The sequence below is a fragment of the Erpetoichthys calabaricus genome, chromosome 1, assembly GCF_900747795.2.
Source record: "Erpetoichthys calabaricus chromosome 1, fErpCal1.3, whole genome shotgun sequence".
NCBI classification, from domain to species: domain Eukaryota; kingdom Metazoa; phylum Chordata; class Cladistia; order Polypteriformes; family Polypteridae; genus Erpetoichthys; species Erpetoichthys calabaricus.
Genome location: NC_041394.2, coordinates 76,985,525 through 77,011,097, shown reverse-complemented (window position 1 = coordinate 77,011,097; position 25,573 = coordinate 76,985,525). Strand labels below are relative to the sequence as shown.

General features: G+C 37.4%; 1 protein-coding gene across 1 annotated transcript in view; it reads right to left on the bottom strand.

Moving 5' to 3' along the window:
* The window catches only part of LOC114652164 (breast cancer metastasis-suppressor 1 homolog), a 94,805-nt gene that overhangs the window by 67,585 nt on the left and 1,647 nt on the right, over positions 1-25,573 (bottom strand). The window contains exons 2-4 of the mRNA XM_028802398.2: positions 15,499-15,653; positions 11,601-11,691; positions 11,269-11,396 (exon numbers count right to left, since the gene is read on the bottom strand). Of these exons, the coding sequence (XP_028658231.2) occupies positions 11,269-11,396; positions 11,601-11,691; positions 15,499-15,646 (367 nt within the window). The 5' untranslated portion in view covers positions 15,647-15,653. The remainder of the gene's footprint in view (positions 1-11,268; positions 11,397-11,600; positions 11,692-15,498; positions 15,654-25,573) is intronic.

Sequence of the window (25,573 nt, the reverse complement as noted above, 5' to 3'; positions counted from 1 at the left end):
ATTTGAGAAAATTTATCTTGTATGAGTATAAGGGTTCCTATTCAGTTAAATTAGCACACAATTACTGCAATTAACACACCTGATTTTTCAATCCTTTTCCAAACTTGAGCTTATAAGGATGTACATAAAACAGCGATATATCACACTAGCTTAAACCAAAAAAGCCATTTCTAACTCACAATTTTATGTATTTATTCATTTTTAAAAATGAATAATCATTTTCATTTTGGGACTAATTGATAAAGGAATGAAAATAATACCAAATAAAATCATGGTCAGTAAGTATAATAATGCTTCTCCTGCCATCTTGTGGTTATAGTACAAAAATGCACTGTTAAAAAGCATTTCAAAACCTTCTCAGGCACTTTCTATGGCATTTGGAGTAAGAAAATGCATCTTAAAATTGCTTACAATATCAAACAGTAACACAATTTACATTATAATGACCATTTTAATGCTACATTTTAATGAGTTTTTCCAGGAAAGGCTGCATGAATTTAACTAGAAAAACGAACGTATTGAAAAAGGGTCTATAGTTTAATATTTAATGACTATTTTTATAGTTTATTCATATAATGTAGTTATTGTTTTTTTGGATTTGCAAAAGTTTATAAATGCAGAAGAAAACAAGCACCTCAATGCAGAGTTTATAGTGGCTAGCGACTTTAACCACTGTAATTTACCGACTGTGATGCCAGCATACCAACAACACGTGACTAAACAGGAGAAAAACATAACAGATCTCGCGTATACTAATGTGAAGGGGCATATAAGGCTGTACCTTGCCCTCAAATTGGACAGTCTGGTCATATTTCTGTATTCCTCTATCTGGCATATAGACAGTTCCTCTAACCCTAAGCCTAAGCCTAAGCCTAAACCTAACCCTAATCCTTCAATGACCTGGGGCCTCATGTATAAGTGGTGCGTACGCACAAAAATGTTGCATATGCCTGTTTCCACGTTCACATCGCAATGTATAAAAACTAAACTTGGCGTAAAGCCACGCACATTTTCACGCTAGCTAAATCCTTGGCGTACGCAAGTTCTCCGCTCGGTTTTGCATACTAGTGGCACCCAGCGTCAAAGCAGTGCTACTGTTTCTGTGTGGTTCCATTTACTTTTTAGATTCACATCCATGACACGGATTTATCAAATGCACTGAAATTAACCACATATCGTTTATTAGTTTAAGGCATCTCATTGTAATCAACTTGTAACCATACAGTATAATGGTGCACCAAATGGCCAAACTATTCTAAATACCATCACTGCTTTAGTTTTGTTATTCCCAGTGCACCACTGAGTATTTAGCCCACTGTATCTGAGTGTGGAATCACAGCTGTATAGCAGCTGATCGGATTATTGGTATGCAGCATCTTGCACATGCTGTCTCAGCCATGTGCGCAATCTATTTGAACTTTTCCCATACGGCAAACGCTTCAGAGCCTTTCCTGTAGGGACCTCGTGGTTCAGAAACACTTTCATTGTAAGTGCTCTAAACGCACTCAATCAGTCCATCAGTTGCTCCTGGTAGATCTGTTTGTACTTATAAGTACAATCATCTCACTGTAAACTTGCACTACAGTAATAATATTGCACAACCTGAGTCACTTTATAAAGTGTGTATTTACATGACTGGCTTCTAAGTCGATTTAGATTTCCAAGCGCTATCTTCTTGGAGCTCTTTTTAAAACATTTTTAAGATGAAATACAGTAAAGCATGTTTATTACATTATACAGATAAGTTTTAAACTAAAATTATAAAATAATGTATATTGTTAATAATTAAACATGTGAGGGCACGGTGGCACAGCACTAGCGATGAGCTGGCGCACCGTTCAGGGATTGTTCCTGCCTCGCACTGTATGCTTTCTGGGATTGGCGTGACCCTGGATGGATAGATGGATGGAATAATTAAACATGTACTACGAAGATATTTCAGTGTTTCATAAACTTTTTGAAGAATTGGCATTCTAAGCTTACAGATGGCTTGGCTTCTATTATGGAGCTGATTGTGTGGCGATTGGTTTCTTGGAATTGGAGGCTAGTACATTTGAGAGACAGTAATGCTGCAATAAATTATTTCATCGAAGGTAGCACACGGCACAGTTAGCATCTTGCGGGAGGCAGGAATAATCTCTGGATGGGGTGCCAGTTCACCGCTATCACTGTGCCACCGTGTTCCCATGTCTAATACATGCTACGACTCACCTTTTCATGGTGACTTTGATATCTGACCACTTCTTATTTATTTTGGACACTTTGCGACTTTCTGAACTTTCGAGTTTCTCCGCCACTCTGTTACTCGATTAACTTCCTTTTATTGTTTATATCACTGCTTAAACCAACAAATAGTACTTTTTTTTGCCTCCACTTGGTATTCACTGAAATTCTTCTATTTCCCCCATGCTTTTGCCATTTTCACAGAATGCTGACCTTAAGGGGCTATTTATATTGATTTGCATATTCAAAGAGGTGTAATTCTGGGAGGAGTTGGGGAATGGTGGCAGGTGCGTGCACGTGCATTACTTTTCACGCTGACCGGGATTTGTGTAGCAGAAGAACGTGGAAGTTGATGTACACAGATTTATGCATCTGGATTTTTTGTGTGTATGGACATTTCCGGTTTTGTCCGTATGCCATGTTGTTGTGTGAATTCTACGCGTGGCAATATGCATGAGGCCCCTGGGCTGTAATGTTAAATCTTGTATTTTAATGCAAAATCTAAAAAATGTTATTTTTTTAGCCTTAATCTTAAAATGTTGTTTTTATGTCACTGTCACATGTTCTACCCTACTCCGCTTCTAAACTTAATTTTAGTGTTTTGAGCTCTAATCTTAATAGTTTTATTGTTTATGCCTAATCTTAAAATTTAGATTAGAGGCCCTAATCTTAATATACACTTTGATTTTAGTTTAGATGGTCTACCCCTACCCCAAACCTTATCTTAACCCTAGGTGACAGGGGCTCTAATGTTAAAATGATTCCAAACCTTAACATTCACATTAGTAGCCCTAATGTTAAATTTTTTCTATTTTAGCTTTGATTTTAACCCTAATGTTAATAAATTCAGTCCCTCATGTCAAAACTATACCCTGTAGGGATGTGTACATATATTTGGACTGGTTTCATTATTATTTATTTTAGAAAATAGATATTATAGAAATACTGGTTTCAAATAATGATTCATCCCTTTTACTTATTCCTATTTTTAAAAACATTTTTAAGTTTTTTTTTTTTTAAAAGAATATATAGGTGTATGATTAGGTTAATTTTAAGGGGTGGGTATTTTAAATATTGTATACAAACTGTTTTTAGACCTTTATACTTACCTTTTAAGACATATTGTTTAAATATAGGGATAATTTTAATGGGGAACATTTATTTATTGATATTGGGGGTGGTTTTAACAGTAGGGTGGTATGTATTTTAATTTAAATATTTTTTTTGGGAGGAGTGTGCCAGTGCCTCTGTCTTCGCAGACTGTCTTCCTCCAATAACCCTAACCTAAGCCTAAGCCTAACCCTAATTCTTACTGTAAGGAAAACTGAGCAGGAGGAGTTTCAGGACTGCTTTCAGTGTACTCAGTGGAATGTTCTTAAGACAACTGCTATGAATGAGGACAACACTCTTAACTTGGAGGAATATAGTTTAGTAAGTTCCAGTTACATAACCATTTGCACTGATGTTACTGTGCTTTTCAAACACATCTGGTCATATTCAAACAATTAACTGGATTAATTCAAAGGTCTGCTCCACGCTTCATGCTCGCTCCAAGGTATATGCCTCAGGCAATGCCATTGAATACAAAAAAATCCAGATATGATCTGCACAGAGCTACTAGAGAAGCCAGAACAAAATACAGACTTAAACTGGAAAGTCCCAACACTACTGCTGATACTCAGGAGTACAGTATGTAGCAGGGATTGGGAAACATCACAGACTACAGAGACAGAAGTACAGAGCTAACCACTGACAGCCATTTCTCTCTGGATGAGTTCAACGAATTCTATGCCAGCTTCGAGTCCCACAACACTAAGTCAGTTGGCAAAGAGGGAGCTAGTGAGGCCTCATCACCCTTGTTCACAATATGTGGAAAAATCTCTGAGGAGGATAAACCCCCGGAAGGCAGCCAGCCCAGATAACATTGCTGGACATGCACTCAAAACTTGGGTTTCCACCCTTGCTGATGTTCTAGTGAACATATTTAACCTCTCCCTTATACAAACCACAATCTCCACCTGCTACAAAACAACCGACCCTTATTCCACTGCCAAAAAAGGGTAAAGCTAGCTGTCTGAATGACAACCGGCCCATTGCATTGACACCTACAGTGATGAAATGCTTCGAGAGAATCATTATGAGCCACATTCAGACATTCATACCTCACACAATGGACCCCCTAAAGTTTGCAAATAGACCAAACAGGTCAACAGAGGACGCAGTTAGCACAACATTGCATACTGTTCTTATTCACCTAGATAACAAGGACTGCTGCGCTGGATTGCTGTTTATTGATTATAGCAGGGCTTTTAATACTGTGATACCAGCTAAGCTCACCAACAAGCTTTCCACTCTTGGCGTGCCTGATTAATTCCACTGCATAATACCAATTATACTTTTGAACAGTTCACTAAGCTTGCAGTGCGCTTTTGGGGTGTCATATTATTTTGTGGGGCATAGTGGATAATGATATTGTCTCTAACAGGTCAGATATTTTTATTGAGGAAATAAGAAACACCTCCATTAGTCTACAGACCAAGTTATTCTAAAATATATATTGATACAAGTTGAATAATGTTAATACAATAATGCTGAGCTTGAAGGACAACAACCAGACAAGTTCAGGGGAACAAGTTAGATTTAACTCAACAAAACAGATTTTTTATTTGTCCTGACAGCACAATGGCAATATTGTAAAATGATTTAGTGTAAGGAGACAAGCATTTAGGCAAGTTCTATAAATGTTACATTCATCTATTAAATTCTTGTTTATTCAAACAAATCCCTACTTTTCTAAGTGTAGGAGATAGCACTCACAAAGAAAATGCATTTTTACTTGAAGTGACTAGTTAGATTAAGAATTAGCTCATGTACAAAAGATAAGCGAACATTATAATTCAATAAGCAGACTGCAACCTAATGTCTCCCATAGCTACTAATCAGTCCCTTCTCTAATTACAAACAATTTTCACAAAAATGTCTTTGAGTTGAATATTTAATTTATTTTATCACTTTAAAAAATAATAAAAAAATATCAAAAGAGTTTGATTGCTTTCAGAAGGAACATAGACCTTTTTCCATAATCTGACAGATGGAATGTTAGTGAATTGTTCGTTTTTGCCACTATTGAAAAGCAAAAAACTGTGTGAAAATTAAAAGACTTTACTTGTTAATTAAAAATTGCACTGTCAGGCCAAAAGTAACAAAACACTTTGCTTATTTAAAAATCTACCACCAAGAAGGGAAATAGAGTGAATTAACTGAAACCGGAGGGCTTAATGCTGATAATTATCAGCATTTACATGAAGAAACTGTTTAGCTTTGAGACCAAGGTTTAAATTGTGCTATGTTGATAATGTCATGTTCAGTCAGCCATTCAGAAAAACATTTGCATATGAATTGACTTAATAATAAATGACTCTAAATGTGTGTAAGATGTTAATTCTATTGCTAAAATGCCACTGCATCTTATCACCATTTAATATCAGATCTACTTTGTTAGAAAGCCCATTAAAATCTTACCAGATGTAAGAAACTAAAGTGTAGAAACAAAGGAGATATAGATGGGGAGGATACACCAGCTTAGGAAAAAATAACATCTGAGAAATATGGAAATAAAAGTTTAAAACCTGTGACTGCAGGTCACAGAATTCAGACAAAATTAGTCTACAGCACAATTTCAAGAGAAAAAAGTAACCTGACTGCTAGAAGACTACTGGCCTCTGGCTTCATTCTTAGAGTTACTGAGAGAAACTAGTTCCTAGGTTAATAAGTTATAATAAATTTCAAAGTAATATGATTCAAAGTGTTTATTAAAACAAATGTATACTGGACACTAAATCAAACAGAAAACCAAATGTAAGAAAATACTATTACACTAAATATAGAATTCAGTACAGCAGAGTCAGGGTCAATTGCCTGGATATATAAGTTATATCACAGTGCAGCTTTAGATGACTAGTGCAGTTGCTTGCTTTGTAATTTCCAATAATTGAAATGACATAAAAAAGCAGAGTGTTTCTTTTTTGCTGCTTCTAATATCACTGGATGCCACCACCCCACTGTGAAACATAAGGCAATTAAGGATCTTTCCTAAAATGTCACACTCTCTCTCTCATGGCAGTTAAACAAAAGTGATAAATGAAGTTAATGTCTGCAGCAGTGACATCTCTTATCAGAAATTGTAATAGAGCTTTAAGCTCCAAAATTTATCATGTATGGGGAACTCTATAATGTAACATTCTCCAGTGGTCTCATTATTCCAGTCAGCACTCCCAGCCCTTGACCATAGTTGAGGACAGTTGGGACAGACTATTAAAGCACTGTCCACTGCCACTAAGACAGAATTTTTCTTCTTCTTTAGCAACACTGTATGTTAACAAAATTCTGCTTCTAAAACATCAATCTTTGGGTCATGAATAACACACCAGTGTGTTTAGAATTGAGTACTAAATGCTGTTGCAGTCCTTTCACCTACTCAAAACAAGTGACTCTTTTTCTACAGAGACAGTGAATAAGAGAAACAGACAGAGGGAGAACCAAGGCCTTGGCAAATGTCATCCTAGCCATGACAAACCTGCCTGCAAACCAGTCCAGTTCAAGCTAGAGAATTCAGTCAGATAGAAACAATTGCATGTCATTATCTACAAACATCAGGGATGAAAGTCCCACAATAGGATATTCTTCTAGCCTCAGGTTCACTTTGATATTCTGCCTATTAAAATCACATGTAGAAATGAGGCTTAAACTTGTACTTTAAATCGAATAACTTAAAAGGCAGTCGTTGATATTGTGGTGTGCTAGTATCAGATCTGAAAAAGTGCAGTACAATAGTATACTTAGTCACAAATCTGAAAATGGACCAAAAATCTAACTGGGTTACAATGGCAAGAACACATTGGTGAATCCTTTACAGTTTTCCTATAATAGTTTAACTAAACATATTACAGATCTTCTTCTATGTTCTGATAAACAAATAAAAAAGGGGACTTTAATGGTCTTAATAAACATATCAGTTATTAAAAGTTTTGTTGAAGGTAGCATGTAAACCTTTAGGTTTAGCAACTTGTGGCATCTTCTGTATCAGCATTAATTTTATCCAAATGCATACTCCACTTACTGATTACTGACTACATATTGGCTTAAAGGTACATTTTAACATTTCTTTTTTAGTTTTAAAGTATCTTCTGTGTGTTTAATCAAATTCTCTTTATCTAATATAAGATATTGAAAATTAGATCACGTCATGTCTAATACAGGCACAGAAAATTCTGAAGCCAATTCATACTTTTTCTCAGCTGATGTTAAGGAGATTTATTTAAAATGATAAATTAAAATTAAATTAACAATGAATTATTACTGTGCTGTGCTGAACTGTTGTGTATGTATATGATCTATTATTCAAAATATTTGCATTTTTTTTGCTCCAGGAAGTAACTTTCCCTTTGATAGAATTATACCACATCCACATATTGCACCAAATACTTTTGGGATGGGCTCTGACCAAGCTGCAGTGCTGTACTTAAATTTCCACTGAATGCAAATTGTGCTGATTGTCTAATCTTCATTGCCCCAATGCAGGTGATTGGCAGTACACAAATATGAGTGCCCTCCATCCATCCATCCATCCATCCATTTTCCAACCCGCTGAATCCGAACACAGGGTCACGGGGGTCTGCTGGAGCAAATCCCAGCCAACACAGGGCACAAGGCAGGAACCAATCCCGGGCAGGGTGCCAACCCACCGCAGGACACACACAAACACAGCCACACACCAAGCACACACTAGGGCCAATTTAGAATCACCAATCCACCTAACCTGCATGTCTTTGGACTGTGGGAGGAAACCGGAGTGCCCGGAGGAAACCCACGCAGACACGGGAGAACATGCAAACTCCAAGCAGGGAGGACCCGGGAAGCGAACCCAGGTCTCCCAACTGCGAGGCAGCAGCACTACCCACTGCGCCACCGTGCCGCCCTATGAGTGCCCTGCCACAGATTATCTATTTTTCACTGTTTGTTCCAGCCTCATGCCAAACATTAATTGAGACTGGATTGAAGCTTTTCCGTGCCACCAAGTCAAGTCAAGTTGGGGAGCATGCACCGGTACAGTGTGTTGCTGCACCCACTACATGACGAAACAACTCGGGATCCCAGTTTGCAGCCCCCCAGGCAGACACGCGGTCCAGTCCCACCCTCCAGGAATGACCCTCTATCTGCCGCAGCCAGGTGTTACATGGGCGACCCCTTGTCTCGCAACCATGCAGCAAGACAGGAAGCACCAGGACTCTAAGGACTTGGACCTTCGTCCTTTTGCATAGATATCGGGAGCTCCATACACCCCTTTCCAGTGACCTCATGACCCCCATGCTCTCCCAATCCGTCTACTGACTTCATAGGAAGAGTCACCAGAGACATGAATGTCACTGCCAAGGTAAGTAAACCTCTCAACAAGGTCAACGCTCTCTCCGCGAACAGACACACTGCTCATGACTGTGCCCAAGAGGTCATTAAAGGCCTGGATCTTTGTTTTTATCCAGGACACTTGCAAGCCCAGACACTCAGACTTCTCACTCAGTCTCTCGAGAGCCCCGATCAGAGCCTCCATTGCCTCCGCAAAGATCACAGAATCGTCAGCAAAGTCAAGATCCGTGAATCTTTCTTCACCAACAGATGCCCCACAGCCGCTGGACCCCACGATCTTGCCCAACACCCAGTCCATACAAGCATTGAGCAAGAACACACCCCTGACTAACCCCAGAATCAACTGGGAAAAACGCAGAGGTCCTGCCTCCACTTTGCACAGCACTCACAGTACCAGTGTACAGGATGTCCCACAGGGCAGCACGATCAACTGAGTCGAATGCTTTGCGAAAATCGACAAAGGCTGCAAAAAAACTCTGCCAATATTCGTGTTTGCACTCCATGAGAAACCTCTGTGCCAGGATGCGGTCGATGGTAGACTTCTTAGGCGTAAAACCAGACTGTTCCGGTCGCTGGTAGGTGCGCAAGTGACCACGGATCCTATTGAGGACGACCCTAGCAAGGACCTTACCCGGCACAGAGAGCAATGTTATCCCCCTGTAGTTGCTGCAATCCAGGCAATCACGCTTCCCTTTCGAGATAGGGACGACAAGTCCCGTTTTTCAGTCAGTTGGGATGATGCCAGTCTCCCAAATGGAAGCAAAAATTGCTTGCAATGCCAGGAAGACAGCCTTACCACCAGCCTGGAGAAGTTCACCCCAGATACCACAGATCCCTGCAACCTTTCCCCCCCACAGCTGGTTTACCACCTGTGCAATCTCAGTGAGATTGGGTGGTTCACAGCTAATTGGAGGATAAGCCTCAAGAACTGTGGACCCAGACATATCCAACGTCCTAGCTGGAGGATCAACTCTGAACAACTGCTCAAAGTAGCCAGCCCAGCGGGTCACAACTGCAGTGTCATCCATAAGGACCGTTCCATCAGCTGCCCTGACTGTGACTCTCCAAGGAACAGATTCAGATGTGCGTAATGCTTCGATTCCTCTGTATGCAGGACCACAGATGGTGTGTCACTTGCTCACAGATTCCTCTAACAAACGCCTCTTTATCTGCCCTCAGAGCCTTTGCAGCCGTCCTTCTCAGTTCCCGGTACAGACCAGAGTTGCCATTGAGTCGTGAGCTGTGACTCCTCTCGATGATATCCAGGGTGCCCTGCAAGATGAAACACTTCCTTCTGGGAACACTGGTAACACCAACACAACCCTCAGCAACCTTCAGGGTCTTGTCACGGAAGGTCTCCCACATCACATTAGGATCAGCAGTTATACCCAAATCTGAAAGTTCCTCACACAAACTGCGTGCAAACTCCAAGTCCAGGCTCATTTTCATAGTAGGTGGTAACCTACTGGATCTAAGCTGGATCCTAAGAGTAGCAACAACAAGTCTGTGGTCAGAATTCACAAACTGGGCACTTCTGTAAACCCTGCAGTTTTGCAAGAGCCTTCAGCGTCTGCCCACAAGGATGTGATCGATCTCCTTCACTGCACCGCCAATATTGGAGTACCAAGTCCATCGGTGCGGTTCAGGGCACTGAAACCAGGATCCAGCGATTTGCTGCCCCTGACCTTTTCCAAAGTCAAGGAACATGGAGCCAACTTCACCACGGTCACCAGACCCATGGGGACCGAGACAATCCTCATAGCCAGCCCTGTCAGTGCCAGTGACTGCATTGAAGTCTCCCATGAACAGAGGAGTATCTCCTCATGGGCACCCATCAACCACCGAGCAAAGCTGTGAATAAAATGTCTCCCTCGCCGAGACATCACTCACCACAGTCAGAGCATACACTGAGACAACAGACAAGGCACCCAGGGAGTGCGGTAATCGGAGTCTCATAATACGCTTGTTGAAAGGAGTGACATCAGACACCATCGGAAGAAGCCAATCCGCTACAGCAACAGCTACTCCCTGAGTATGACAGCCATCAGACCGACCAGACCAATAAAAGGTGTATCCACCAACAGAGATCTGGCCAGTCCCCGGTCTGCGCACTTCAGAGAGTGCCGCCACTGAAATGCGTAGTTTATGCAGCTCCTCCGACAGCAGAGTAAGATGATCATCTTGCCGGAGAGACAAGACGTTCCATGTGCCCACCCGTATGGGCCGCTTCAAATTGGGACCCGGGCGACACCTCAGCACCACACCAGTTCCGATCCCCAACAGACCTGACTCTATTGGCTCTCCAAAGGTTTCGACTCTTCCGGGGAAGAGCAGAGCTACTCCCGCAGAGAGCAAAAAGGAGTCCCACCACTAATCCCAAATTAGAATAAGTGAGATGGAAAAATAATTCAATTAATCAATTTGGAAAATTACTTAAAACTATTTATGGAAATCACACGCTTCAAACTAGAAAAACAAAAAGCTGTTGGAAAAAAAAACAGCAACATGGGGCTATTTACCGATATTGCAAAGAAATAAACTTTAGACAATGAATTACACTTTAAAGTTCAAAGTTGTATCATGTACAGTATGTACAGTAGACAAAAAGTAGCAACTGATTACCAGCAACCTCTGTCCGAATCTTCATGTTTTTCTGCAGTGCAGCCAAGGGTTCAATGTATTCAATTGCTTTTTCTGCAATCACCTCTTCCAGCTTGGTTCTGACTTGGTTTAGTTTTTCCTTGAACAGTCTTTAAGAACATAAAAACAAATTTAAAAATTGTTGCTCCATTTGGGAATATAATTATAACTGTCATACAACCATGAGATTCAGATTTCACTTCAAAAACACACCCTAACTTTAATTATTCCAACAATTCCACAGAAACTAAATAGCATGGACATAAAATTACTGAAATCCTCAGCATACTGTAAATGTATGAAAGAAGAGTTACTTGTCTTTTAAATCCAAGAAATGCTTTTCCAAGTCAGACATCTCATCAAGGCACTCCAACCTTCGTCTTTCACAGTCTTCATCATCCATTTCTGTATTCACAAAATCACATGTTAACCAATAACACTGGTAATTTCTCATTTAAATAATTCTGAAGTTGTTATTTTAATTAAACAGAAAGAAAGCAATACACACTCTAATAAGCATTCCATTTTGAATATGAAACAAAGCAATAAACATTGTATTTCGAAAATCAAAAATATATTGTATGTTTCAGTCAATAGTAATTTCCTATAAATCAATATAAATTTCCCCATTTGATTAATAAAGTTTATCTAATCTAATCTAATCAACATCATGCCCAGTCACAAGACATTTTATGTAGCAAAATTACAGTGAACTATAAAATTTTAAAAATTGAATAATACAATATTAAAAATTAGCATGCATGGAGCAGAATTACTGTTAGTAACTATAGACTATTTTGGATGTGTACCTAGCAGACTTAATACATACAGAAAGTCTACAGTATAGCTATACAGTAACATATTTCTTTCTAGATTAAATTACCAATGTCATACTATATAGTGAAGAACATTGCATTTTCCAGTTCAATTTTCAAAAGTAGAAGGTCAAGGAAATATTTACAGTGAAGCAGTGAGAGTAAAATCACATTTAATTGTGGGGGCTAAAAACTGTGAGATAAAGGGACAGGAATTAAAAAGCTAAAGAGTACAGGTGGATATTCACATAGTTTTGAATGGTGTTGAAGACAGGGCCTCAAGAAAAGTAGTTCTCAACCTGTGGTATGCGTACCACTGTTGGCATGTGAAGAATTTCACAAGGCACAAGGATTTATATTTTCATTATAGCCCGGGATATAGAATAAAAAATTCTATAGACTATAGAATCGGGATCTTTCAGTTCTTTGTCAAGACCTTCATGACCAATGGATCTAGAAAGATAACTTGACAGTACAGTAGAACCTCTGGTCACGAACGTCTCTGAACATGTACAAATCGGGTTACGATCAAAAAATTTTGCATCTGTTCATGACCACATGCTCTGGTGGTGAACAAAAACACTGGTGGCCAGTTTCCCTACGCGCGTTCGTATGCGCCAGTGATTTCCCATTCTCCATTTCCCATTTTCTTTTGTTTGCGTATACAGGGCCTAACAAAGCAGCTGATGTTGCAAAAGGAGTTACAATGTTAACCAAGCAGAGGCCTCAAGTGCTGGAAGAGGTGGAAAAACTGTTGCTAGTGTGGTTGAACGAGAAGCAACTTGCAGGGGATAGCGTAAGCGAGGCGATCATATGCAAGAAAGCCAGGAAGATTCATGGCAATTTGCTGAAAAAAAATCCTTCTTCGAGTGGCGAAGGTGAGGAATTTAAAGCCAGTAGAGGATGGTTTGAAACGTTTTGCAAGATAAGTGGCATTTAATTTTTTTTTTCCCTGTGCTTAAATCTCATAAAAAAAAGTGTTTACAGTGAGCAGTAAACTCTTACAATGTTAGTTTTCTCTGCTGTTCAAGGTTTTCTCAGTGTTATTCAATGTTTTTACATTTAGTTTACTATTACACTGTGCATTAAATGGTATAAATAACTATTTTTGTGCTTAAAAAATATATATTTACATACAGTTCGTACAGTCTGGAACGGATTAATTTTATTTACATACAATCTTATGGGGAAATTACATTCGGGTCGCGACCAAATTGGGTCGCGTCCAGAGTTTTGGAACGAATTACGGTCGTGACCAGAGGCACCACTGTACAGCACAATTACGGCTGTTCTTTGAAATCTAAAGTGTAGAGATAAAAACTAAGTGTGAAATCTAAGACTGTACAAAACAACAAATTAATTAGCTCAAGAAAAGACAGTGACCCCAAATCATTCAGATGCAAGCAAAAACATTCTATGACTGTTTCTCAGGCTGCACTCAGTTTTAAGGAAGTCTTTATATTACTTGTAAAATCAAAGTGGATATTTCAAAGAAATTACAAGAAAGCATTTTGCTGTGATTTTCTGAGACAGTGTTCGCTAAAAATTATATTTATTTGTTCTGTAATGAAAAAAAATACAGTGGTAGCGATGCTGCCTCGCAGTGAGGAGACCTGGGTTTGCTTCCTGGCTCCTCCCTGCGTGGAGTTTGCATGTTCTCCCCGTGTCTGCATGGGTTTCCTCCGGTTGCTCCGGTTTCCTACCACAGTCCAAAGACATGCAGGTTAGGTGCATTGGCGATCCTAAATTGTCCCTAGTCTGTGCTTGGTGTGTGGATGTGTGTATGTGTGTGCCCTGCAGTGGGCTGGCGCCCTGCCCGGGGTTTGTTTCCTGCCTTGCACCCTGTGTTTTGCCTGGGATTGGCTCCAGCAGATACCCGTGACCCTGTAGTTAGGATATAGCGGGTTGGATAATGGATGGATGAAAAAAAATATGTTTAAATTTTGCACAAAGAGCGGTGCATTCATGCTAGAATTTTTCCAGGAGAGAAATTGTTGGCAGCAATTTCGGTCTTGAATCTGCAAACAACATTATGACAGGCTCCTGTTGTGATATTATCTCCTTCATTTCATTTGTATTCTCTACTCAGATACCAACGCAACTAGATAATTATCATCACTGAAAAGACTTTTTTTACTATACTAAGACTACTGCAGGCCTAGCTGAAAGCTTACAATGTACAACAAAAGATAATCAGAATTCTATGTAGATTTAAAAAATACATTCTCTTTGCATTTCAGAGATTTAGAAAGTTAAAGAGCATTATCATAAACTCCACAGTGCATATTACAATTGTAAAAGCAGACAGAATCAATTTATTTGTAACTATAATATTTTTACCTGTTTAGTCTAGAACACAGGAGAGAAGCTGTAAAATCAGATACTAGTTTGGTAAAATTACAATCAACAACACAAACATGAATCTGCAGTTTCATGATATACATAAATACACAATATGAGCTTGCATTGTATATACTGTATAAAGTATGTATACTTTTGTATAATGAGCATCGTTAGAAGTTCCTCTATTTATGTTTCAACCTTATATTTTATGTTTATACTTTTATTTATTCTATATTATTTAATTACTGTATAGCACAAGAGGCTCATAACAGGAAGGGCATTTAATAAGATTCTATTGCATACTGTAAGTGAAAGAAAAGGGGTAACTGTTTGCTCCTGAAGTCCCAGACTGAATACAAGTTTACTAAGAAGATGCCAGTTAAATTTAAGGTGGATAAAATTTTCAACAAAAAAGAAGAATTGCATTCATTAAGATGCCTAATATCACTGTTGCACCATTCAACACCTAGTATCAATACAGCATTTTCTTCTCTCTGTCTACGCTGAAAGAAATTGCTTTAGGCATTAAGTTGAGGCAAGCCAACCTATAACAATTACAGCTTTAGTGACTTATAAAACACATTCCCATTGAAAAATATTATGTTAAATAAAATTGGATAAACCGATGGAAACTTAAAGCACTTTCGCACTAGCACTGCAACAGAGTTTATAACTATCTTAGTCAAGTGTTCAGCTTAAAAATTGATTTTACAAAAGAATACTAACTACACAGACCAAGTGATAAGAGCACACTCCACACATCACAAATATGTGTAGGGGAGAGAAGCTTCATTAATCACACCCTTCAAAAATTAACATTTAAAATGAACAGTGACCAATAGTTATGAGTTGTGTTGAACCAAACAAACATTGCTGGCATCAGAAAAGAATATGAACGATAAACTGGGCACACAGAAATTGACAGGCTGAAAAATAAGGTGATTAACAATCTTTTTTGTAGTACTATCTTAAAAAAATCAAAACAAAAGAAATACTTTTAAAGGTAAAAACACATGGAACAAATTGTGATAAAAAAAATCCAAAAAATTCTAACCTGAACTCTCTTCACCAGGTTCTGTTTCAGATCCACTGTCGCTTGGGTCTTCCCCAGTTTCATCCTCTTCCTCTTCATTTGCATCAATGGCTGAATCACCTTCTGCCTCCATCTCTTCTCCGTCTGTAGGGACAGGTTGCACTGGCATGAATCCTCTAGATAAGACAAACACAAACTGAACTATACATCTTATTGTAGAACATATACAGCATACCATATTTATGTTGCTACTGTAGTCTTTTCTCGGATTCTCCTCCAGAAATCTTTACTTTTATCACTAGATGGTGTATGAATATTTACTTCACACAATTCATTTACTGTACTTGGTATGTGTTACTTTAGACCAATGGTTCTAAAACTGTGGGGCGGGCCCCCCTAGGGGGCGTGAAGTAATAAAAAGGGGGGTGGGGTGCAAAGATGTGAAAAAAAGAAAACAAGAAACTAAAATATGAAAAATACATCTATTGAAACCAAAACAAATTAACTTAAACTACATTCTGATACAAGAACAATAAATATAGAGTTAGATAAATGTTGATAAAAGTTAAGTAGGTATAATAAAATATGCATCTATGATATATCGTTAATTAAAAAATAACAAGTTGGTATTAGTGGGCTCATTTCAAAAAAACATTAGGGGGGCGCGATTAAAACTGTTATGAAAACTCGGGTCGCAAATACTTACAAAAAGGTTGAAAAATGTTGCTTTAGACAGTGGTCTCAGTCCACAATGAATTTCTTTGTGCTGTTTTCAAATGTGTTGTGGTACATAGCCACAGTGCACAGTAATAGCATTAATTAAGTCATTTCACAATACTCTGTGAGATATGCAAGAATGTCTATAAATACATATTAGTCTAAATTTTTGCAGCTATAGTTGAACTTGTAAATGTCTCATTGAAAACTAATAAAAACATGTAGTAAGATTTGAGCAGCCAAGCTAGGGTTACATTTATTATTTGAACAATGATTTATTTCAATTGAATCTTAAAACACACTTTTATGACACAGAGTGCACTTCAGTTGTAACAAAGGCAGATTGGGGCTTTCCAGAATGCCTATCTATCTATCTATCTATCTATCTATCTATCTATCTATCTATCTATCTATCTATCTATCTATCTATCTATCTATCTATCTATCTATCTATCTATCTATCTATCTATCCATCCATCCATCCATCCATCCATCCATCCATCCATCCATCCATCCATCTATCTATCTATCTATCTATCTATCTAGAATAGGCCTCGCCACAGGTAATCTGATCTCCTAACTTCATAGGGGAGGCTTTGGTCTACTCACGTCCAAAATGAGAAACTGGCTTTCAAAGTTTCAAAGTTTAAAACCTTTGGCTAGGAAGGAGAAGGCCTCAAGGTTATCTTTATAAATGTACAGATTTATTCTGAAAATCTCACAAAGAATGAAAAAAGCAGAAAAATAGAGAAATATGGCAGTATGAGTTTCCCTTCAAAGGCAATTCACAGCAAACTAGTCCCAATACACAATCTAATAATTAAAACCCAAGAACAGAAGCAAAATAATCCAGAACCATAAATATCAGTGTTTACAATTACATTCACTCTAAGAACGTCAATGAACCACTACCTGATGCTTCTTGCTGGCCAATTTATAAATTAAAGGGAGAACCAAGCAGTAATCTATAATATAACACACAATGGTTCTTTAATTGTTGTATTGTGCAATTTGTTCCACTCTCCCACCAGTCAGTGTGTAATAAAATACTTCATGTTTTCCATCAAACATGAATATGCTCAAACCAATGTTCTGGGCCTATATTAAACTATTTACATAAAAGTAAATAGAGTACATATAGCTGAAGTACATAAAGTACTCTGAAGCTGAATTAAATTTGTTAACTTTAACTTTGTAAACCAAGATTCAGTCCTTTGCATTATTTTCTGTTTTCAAGAGTTAAAAGACTTATTTATTAACTTGATCAAATAAGGACTTTTTTCAAAACAGAGATGTAACTCGCTACTCTTTTCTGGAGAATACCATTTTGTTCTACTGATTAAATGAGAGATACAATATTGTAAATGGGGTTAATGTAATATAATATAGAAATTAATCCTGATGTTTTTGTATTTACAATCTGAAATTTACATTGTTAGGTTATTATTATTATTAGGAAATCAGATTTGCTCAGTGTAAGAGTGGATATATTCATGAGTATGCCCTACATATAACTATTGCCTCATGCAGGAATCATTCTTGCCTTGTTCCAATTACTCCAAACACATGCACTGGATTAACAGTGTCAGATTTTCTTGAATGGAAGAATCCCATCTAAGAACTTTATGAGCAGGACAACTGAAATGAAATTTGAATTAACAGAAGAGAGGAAGATGGACAAGTAGATATGCTATCACATTATTTTTTGGAGATATAAGAATCTAAGAATCTGAGCCTTGACTAATCAAATTTCTTTAATAAGTCTGGTATGCAAATATAGTTTTTAAGGAAATTAAAGCTTTTGTGAGTCGGTAGAATAAAAGAAAAACAAGCTAAGATGGTGCTGCAAAGAATTACAATGACACCTTTCTTCGCTTAGACTTTATTCATACAAATAGGGGAAAAAACATTTGATGAAACAGGAATGCAACATGCTAAGTGAAGTGGGGATGGCATATAAATACCCAGCATTTTAAACACAATGAAGACAATAACCCATAGAGACCCAAAATAATGAGGAGAGAGTGAATTTGAGAATATCAGAAGAGAAAAAAGACCTGAGAAAACAGCAATTGGAACAGAAAAAAATAAAATAAAAAACAAATGTAACAGAAATGTGAAACTGGAAAATAGATAATATCTAAAAGAAAAAGTTGTATTTTCACACTGAGTATGGCTGAACATTCTGATGACATACATGTCCTGTTGTTTTATTCATGGCCATATCATAACATATATAACACTTTCAACCCTTGCAATATCAAACAGTGGGTTGTGGTAGACAGAGCCTAAGCTGGCAACTTTGACCAAAAAGCAGGAGGCAGTCCCACATGGGGCACTGGTCCATTACAGGTTCTTTTCACACAAACGCAAAAGCAGTCTGCTCACTCTCATATACACAAGGCCAGTTAATAGTTGCCAGCTAATCACATGCACATCTTTAGGGATATGAGAGGAAAATGGGAGGAACCAAAAGGAAAACCCAAGAACACTCAGCAAGAACATGCAAATAGCAAATAGTTGCAGAATTCAACTAAGGACACTGGATCTGTGAAACAGTAGCTGCTAACCTGCCACCCTGTTCCTATCAGTGTTCTTGGTGTTATTATGGCAATAATTTAATTACTGTTTATGTATTTTCCATATAGCTTCTGTATCAGTCTAGTTTAGGCACTGTTATTAAAATTACATGCATCAAATTTTGTTTTTAAAAGGAATATCCCCTGTGACTTTTCTCAAAGTTTCATTTAAAACATCTTCATTGCCAAAGTGCAGGGCACCAATCCATGAATATCAGAGCAGAATCTACTGTAAGGGAACTAATGCTAAGTGCAGGTTAGACATTGGTTAATTCCAGGACTGCTTTTACTTAGTAACCACTGTTCATTTGCAGACTAGCCTTTTTACATTCACTTTTGTTTGTAGGCAGTATGACAATTTAAAACTGCCTTTTCCTGCATTCAGGAGCTTCATCAGTTTATTTTTCTAAGTAGCAACTGGGAGCAACTTCAGCTTTAATTTCATTGTAAAAGGCACTATATATTATCTTTCATGCACCATAAATTCAGTGTAGTTTATGGCAAAAAATCATGAAAGAATGTATGCTTGCATGAGCAAATTACATCTTCAAGCCTAAAAATGTACCCCATTCCTTTTACATTAACACAGAGAAAATCAAAAAGTTTCCTGCAATTAAGAATCTATCCTACAAACATGTTTACTATGTCTACATGGATGTAATATCCTTTTGCTTTCAGTTTACATTAAGTATTTCATTGCACTCATGACAGCTTTTATGTTAGTATGGAGACAGGCTCTGCCAATCAAAAAGAAAAGCGGATTACAGATGAGTACTGATGTTATCAGAATTAAAACCCTATTACATACCAGCCCAATCTTATCAATGATGGAGCACATTGTTTCCAAAGCACTACTAGTGAAAAATATTAGACTGAACATGCACCATAAACAATTCAAAATGTAAGAATTTAATGCGTCCATTCATTCTTTGCTTAATGATTAATGTATAATCCAGTTCAGAGACCACAGGCTATCCCACCAGCATCAGGTATAAGGCATAAACCTATCCTGAATTTAGTGAAGCAATTTTTAAAAATGTAAGAATGCAGCAGATGCTCTGCAGTTTCACAGATCCAGTCTACTTGATTTGAATCTTATACTTGGTCTGGTGTGGAGTATGCATTCTCAATCATTTTTTAATCTGGGTACTTTTCTTTCCCTTCTATATTCACAACTGGCTCTGCAAAAAAAGTAAAAACGTGCATGAGCTGGATTTTGCTAAATGATTTCTGGGAATCCCACTTATGTTTTCTGTTACAAGAGTGAGTAGCATGGGTGTTCTGTTATGGATTTTGTCCCATCTAAAGCTGCTTGCTTCATTGTGCCTGAGCACATGACACCGAAGTGGATAAATCAGGTTCGGTGATGGATGAACAGAGATGCTAGAGTCTTAGTGTCAAAAAAGGAATAGGAATTTAAAAATCCTGACAAATAAAAAACTTGTGCATTGGTATTACATAAAGGAAAAACCTTAAAGTTTCATGCCAATTGACCATCAAGTGCTCTTAACATACAAACAAATAACATGTCACCTCAGTTCTTCTACATAAGCAATGCAGCCATTTGCAAAGAACTTCAGCTTCTGAGACACACAGATAATGTTACAGTTTTGATATGATAAAAGTATTGACTGTGTTTACATCACATTACATTAGAAAACCATTCAACTACATATTAAGATTTTTAAAAATCTTGTATATAGTTTATCTTTTCTTAAAACTATTGAGTATTGTAGTAAAAAGTACACATATTTTTGAAGATCCACTTGTCATTACTGACCCTGTATCTAAGTGTGATCAAAGCAAATTTTTTGATGTGGTTGTTCAAATAAATTCAAGTTAAAATTTAATTTCATGTGTGCACAGTATGTATAATGCACTCTGATGACATCCATGTCAACAGTAAATGACTACTCAATAATTATGCATTTTATTTATTATTGTATATAATTATATTTTTTTGTTGTAAATATTTGTCAGTGTGCTGTATGGTATCATTATTTTCCTTATGCATTCTTTTTTTATCTTTTATTTATTGTTGCATGCTTTTATGAAGAAGTACAAATTCTGCTTTTTGTAGCAAAGGCAAATCAATATTTTTGCATCATTCTGACATACTATTACATGAGGCTGAGGAAGAAACATTTTAAATGATAAGCTGTACAATAATTTATGTCTGTTTTTACAATGCAAATCAATGTGATCCATTTCATTCCTTATAGATCATGTGTTTATAATTAAAACTGTAAATATACACTGTAATAAGTGATTAGATTAGCTCTCTCAAGAGCTTCTAAGGTTCAAGGATGCAGGAAGAAACTTAAGCTTCCAGTACTTGATGAAAATGTACTCCATTGTCAACTGAAGATATATGCATCTAAGAAGCAAAGCGTAATCATAAAACACAGCCTGGTCAAATAAAAGTAACATAAAACATACAATAGCATTTTCTGAAGGCAATTCATGAAACTCGGCATTCAACCCCCACCCAAAGGGCAGTTAATCAAAATTGTTTTGTCAACTATTATCAGGAGGAAACAGCAGCATCCTAGGAAGAAACACATTTTTTATTTAATAATTATTTAGTCTCTTTGTGCATATATATGGCATGTCTATTAGAAAATTACCATTTCATATTATAGTTTTAAATAGGTGTTAGTGTTCTGTACCTATATTCAGTGTCTTAGGAGAAGACTCAGGACAAGAAAGGCAAATACATGTGTGTTATGGTTGGAGACTTGGTGGTGTTCAAGACCTTGTGGACATGGACAGCAACTGCAATAACTCTGAGGTGGCAGGCATGTATGAGAACCCCTAACAGGATTCCTCAAAATTAATATCCAGAGAGGGGTCATTAGTGGTAATGGGGAATTCATTTATTAGGTGGAAATGAGATTCAGATTTGGTCTAGATAAACAGTCTTGTATGGTGTGATGTCTTTCAGGACAGTTGGATAAGCTCCTGGCCAGAGTGATTGGTGGATCCATTTATCAATGTCCAATTTGGGACAAATGATGTAAATAAAGGCAGGCTGCCAGTTCTGAAGGACATATTTAAAAACTAAGATGCAAAGATGAGGGGCAGAACTGACTAGGTGATCTACCTTTACAAACACCAGTCCAGGCAAGCCTGAGGAGATTAGAATGCTTAATTTGCATCTAAACCTTTGTGTAGGATACAGCTTATGAGACATGGGGATGTCTTTTGGAAAAGAGAGAATGTATAATGCTGTGAGAGGTTAAATTTAAACCGGAATGACACCAGCATATTGGTGAGGCATATGAGTGTATTAGTTAAGGACTGTTTAATCTAGAGAATGGGGGCATCGAGTGTACGAATGGCCTACAGTTTGTGAGGCTCAGGGACTTTGTGTCAGAAATAATTGGAGCACCACAAGGAACCCATTTGCTTTCCGGTTTACTACCTACAGGATGAACTTCCAGTATAACACCAGAATTTGCCATCTACAGAAATTCTTAGATGACTCCTCCATCATAGGCTGCATTAATAATGCAGACAAGTTGGAGTACAGGACTCTTATAGAGGAGTTAATCTTGTGCTGCAGGAAGAACCACCTGTAGCTCCACATCAGCAGGGCAAAAAGGTTGGTGGTGAAATTCCAGCATGCCAAAGAGCCCCTGGGATCAGTCACAGTTCACAGCTATAAGTAACTGATGGATCACATAAACAGCAAACTAGACATCAGACAATACAACAAGGGCCAGAGCAGACTGTACTTCCTGAGAAGACTCAGGTCTTTTGATGTATGTGGCAAGCTGATGGAAATGTTCTACCAGTCTTTAATAGTCAGTGTACTGTTCTATGCTGTGGTCTCCAGCAGAAACAACTTGAGTTCAAATGACACACAATGCCAGAACAAACTTATCAAGAAAGTCTGCTCCATCTCAGGGCTAACTCTAGATCAGGAGCTCTTAACCAGATGTCCGTTAACCCCTATGGGGTCCTTGGATGGGTTTCAGGGGGTCTGTGAGAGTCAGATAAAAATTAACATTTATATTCACTATACAGCACAGTACAGTTGATTTAGAGTAAATGTAGTAGTAATAGTAGTAGTAGTAGTAGTAGTAATGGTAGTAGAAAACATAGTAGTAGTAGATCTGTTTTAATTTGCACAAGAGGATTGCAATTCATAATTATAATGAGTGACCATTACTTTTTGCATAAAAAAGGATTGTTTACTTTAAAGTTTAATAATACTTTGTGTATGTCACATATATATGAGAAAATCAAATCTTGATAAATAAAGTACATTACATTCATTGCATGCAAAGCTGTGTTTATGTGAATATTTCTGGGGAAGAGGGTCCATAGCTTTCATCAGATTCTTCTTCAAAAAAGACGAAGAATCACTGCTCTAGATACACTGGAAACTGTTGTAGAAAAGAGAATGGTGGTAAAAATAGATGCCATAATGAAAAATTCCCTACATCCCCTTCAGGAGGCGCTCTCTTGGAGTACTTTTTTCCACAGGCTCACTCCACCATGGTGTATTAATAAACGCCTCTTGGGGATAATTTCTGCCTGCTCCGGCAGGCAATTCAATGTTTCCTCCCGATGTAACAGACTAAATAATTATATTGATTGTATTATTTGCCCTGTGAGTCTGTATCTTTGTTTTTTATACTTCTGCTGCTTTAAGCATCCAAAATTCCCCATGGGATTAAAAATGTTTAGCTAATCTAAACTTATTTAATTATTTCATCTTATTTAATTATCTTATGGACTGTAGCATTTAATAAAAATAAATATTTAATAAAAATTAAAAACTCTTTTCATTAATGCTGGAAGTAACCAGAATAAAAATTAATGATTTAGAGTTATATGTAACTACAGATAATTATGATATTATAGCAATAACAGCAATGGGGAATCTTATTTTCCCAAATATTAACTAGTAACTTGATAACCTTACAAACAGCTGAGCAGAAAAAACACTTAAACCGTGACTGTTTCTTAAATCAGTGTGCAAAAGCACTAATGAAAGGAGAAGCCTGTCTAGATTTATTTTATTTTTATGTAATAATCAGGAAGGATTTCAAAGTTTAGAAGTGACTGAACCACTAGCAATATAACACAACTATTAGTTTTGACTTTAGCTTGATGAATTTCTACCAGATTGGGCAAAGTCTTAAGAAGACAAACTGGGGCAAATGTTTAAATAAGGAGACAGTCAATGAGCAGTCCATTTATTTAGCCAGCCATCTTGACTGTGGGTGCTATGCTTGTTGCTTGTAACATGACAGAGAAATCATATGCACCTTGTCCCTGTTTATTCAAGATGGCCTGCATGCTTCAAATTTCATTTAGATTAGTGATTGCTTCTGATCACTCCTGGTTCTCAACCTCTGCTTCTGACTACTGATTTTGTAACATGATGTTTGCCTGCTTTTCATCTCCTGGTACATTTTTCATTCAATAACAAGCTGATTACATTTGCAGATAATACTAAACTAGGTGGAATGGCAGACGACATTGTATCAGCGAAATCATTAAAGATGGACCTAAACAGAATACAGACATGGGCAGACGTGTGGCAGGTAAAATTGAATGTAAATATATAAGTATTACATGGTAAATATAAATATTAGATTAGAATACACAATGGGGGGAACTGAAACTTGAAAGTACGCCTCATGATCTTTATGAGAAGAACTCTTCACTGTTTACACCCAGGAAGTGTACAGGAGTGATTAAAAAGGCTAATAGGATGTTAAGCTAAATTGCATGATGTGTACAATACAAGCCAATGGAAGTTATGCTTAAACTATAGAAGGGATTTTTAAGTCTCTTCTGAAACACTGTGCAGCTTACGCGTCTTATTACAATAATAGAAAAAATCATAGAAACACTAGACAAAGTCTAGAGAAGAACAAAGAGGAAAGATTGAAGGACCTAAATCTTATCAGTTTCAGCAAACTGCGATTAAAATTTGACATGACAGACATGTTCACAATTATGAAGGGAATTAGTATAGTGGATAACAGTTGTTCCTCTGAAGTGAGTAAGAAAACAGGGACACAGATAGAAAGTTTTTCTTCACACAGAGAATCACAGAAATAAGTTACCAAGTAGTATGGTAAACAGTAGTACTCTGGGGACTGACTAATCTAACAACAAATATTTACTGTATGTGAACTCACATGTTAGTAGTATGCCGTGCATGGCTTAAACATTTGTATACTGTTTGTACTGCTTCACCCTGTGTTTCAACTTAAAGCATTAGGGGATCTGCAGTAGTCTGGGGATGTATAATGTGAGTTTCCTGATGTACAAGCAAAGGAGGGTCAGCTAAATGATCACCCATAGCTTTAGTACAAGTAAATCCTATGTTTACTGTACCAGTAATACGAAAACACATATTCAGGCTGATTTATCTGTTTCCCCCATGTTTTTTAATAAATGGTGGAATAATAAACTACAGTAATAAACAGTGCAAATAGATCTGATGAAGGGAAGAAGTATCACCTGGAAATAAATTTTCTTTTCTCTTCTTAACATAACAGAAGTAAGTTAAAGTGCGAAATGGAAGAAATTTTTACCTTAAGGGAGCCATGGCTGGAGTTTAACACAGCTGGACACGCACCTGCTGGAAACAGTTGCAATTTGAGCTGCCTTATCTGGGGGCTTTTTTTGAGTGGTCACTTATATTTATTGGATAAACTGCCAATGATTTTACCCAGGTCAGTTTACAATATAGTACAACTGCTTATATACTTCTTCTAAACAACTAGAGTACAGGTTAAGTGACTTGCTTGGGCTTACACAGAAAGATGGAGATG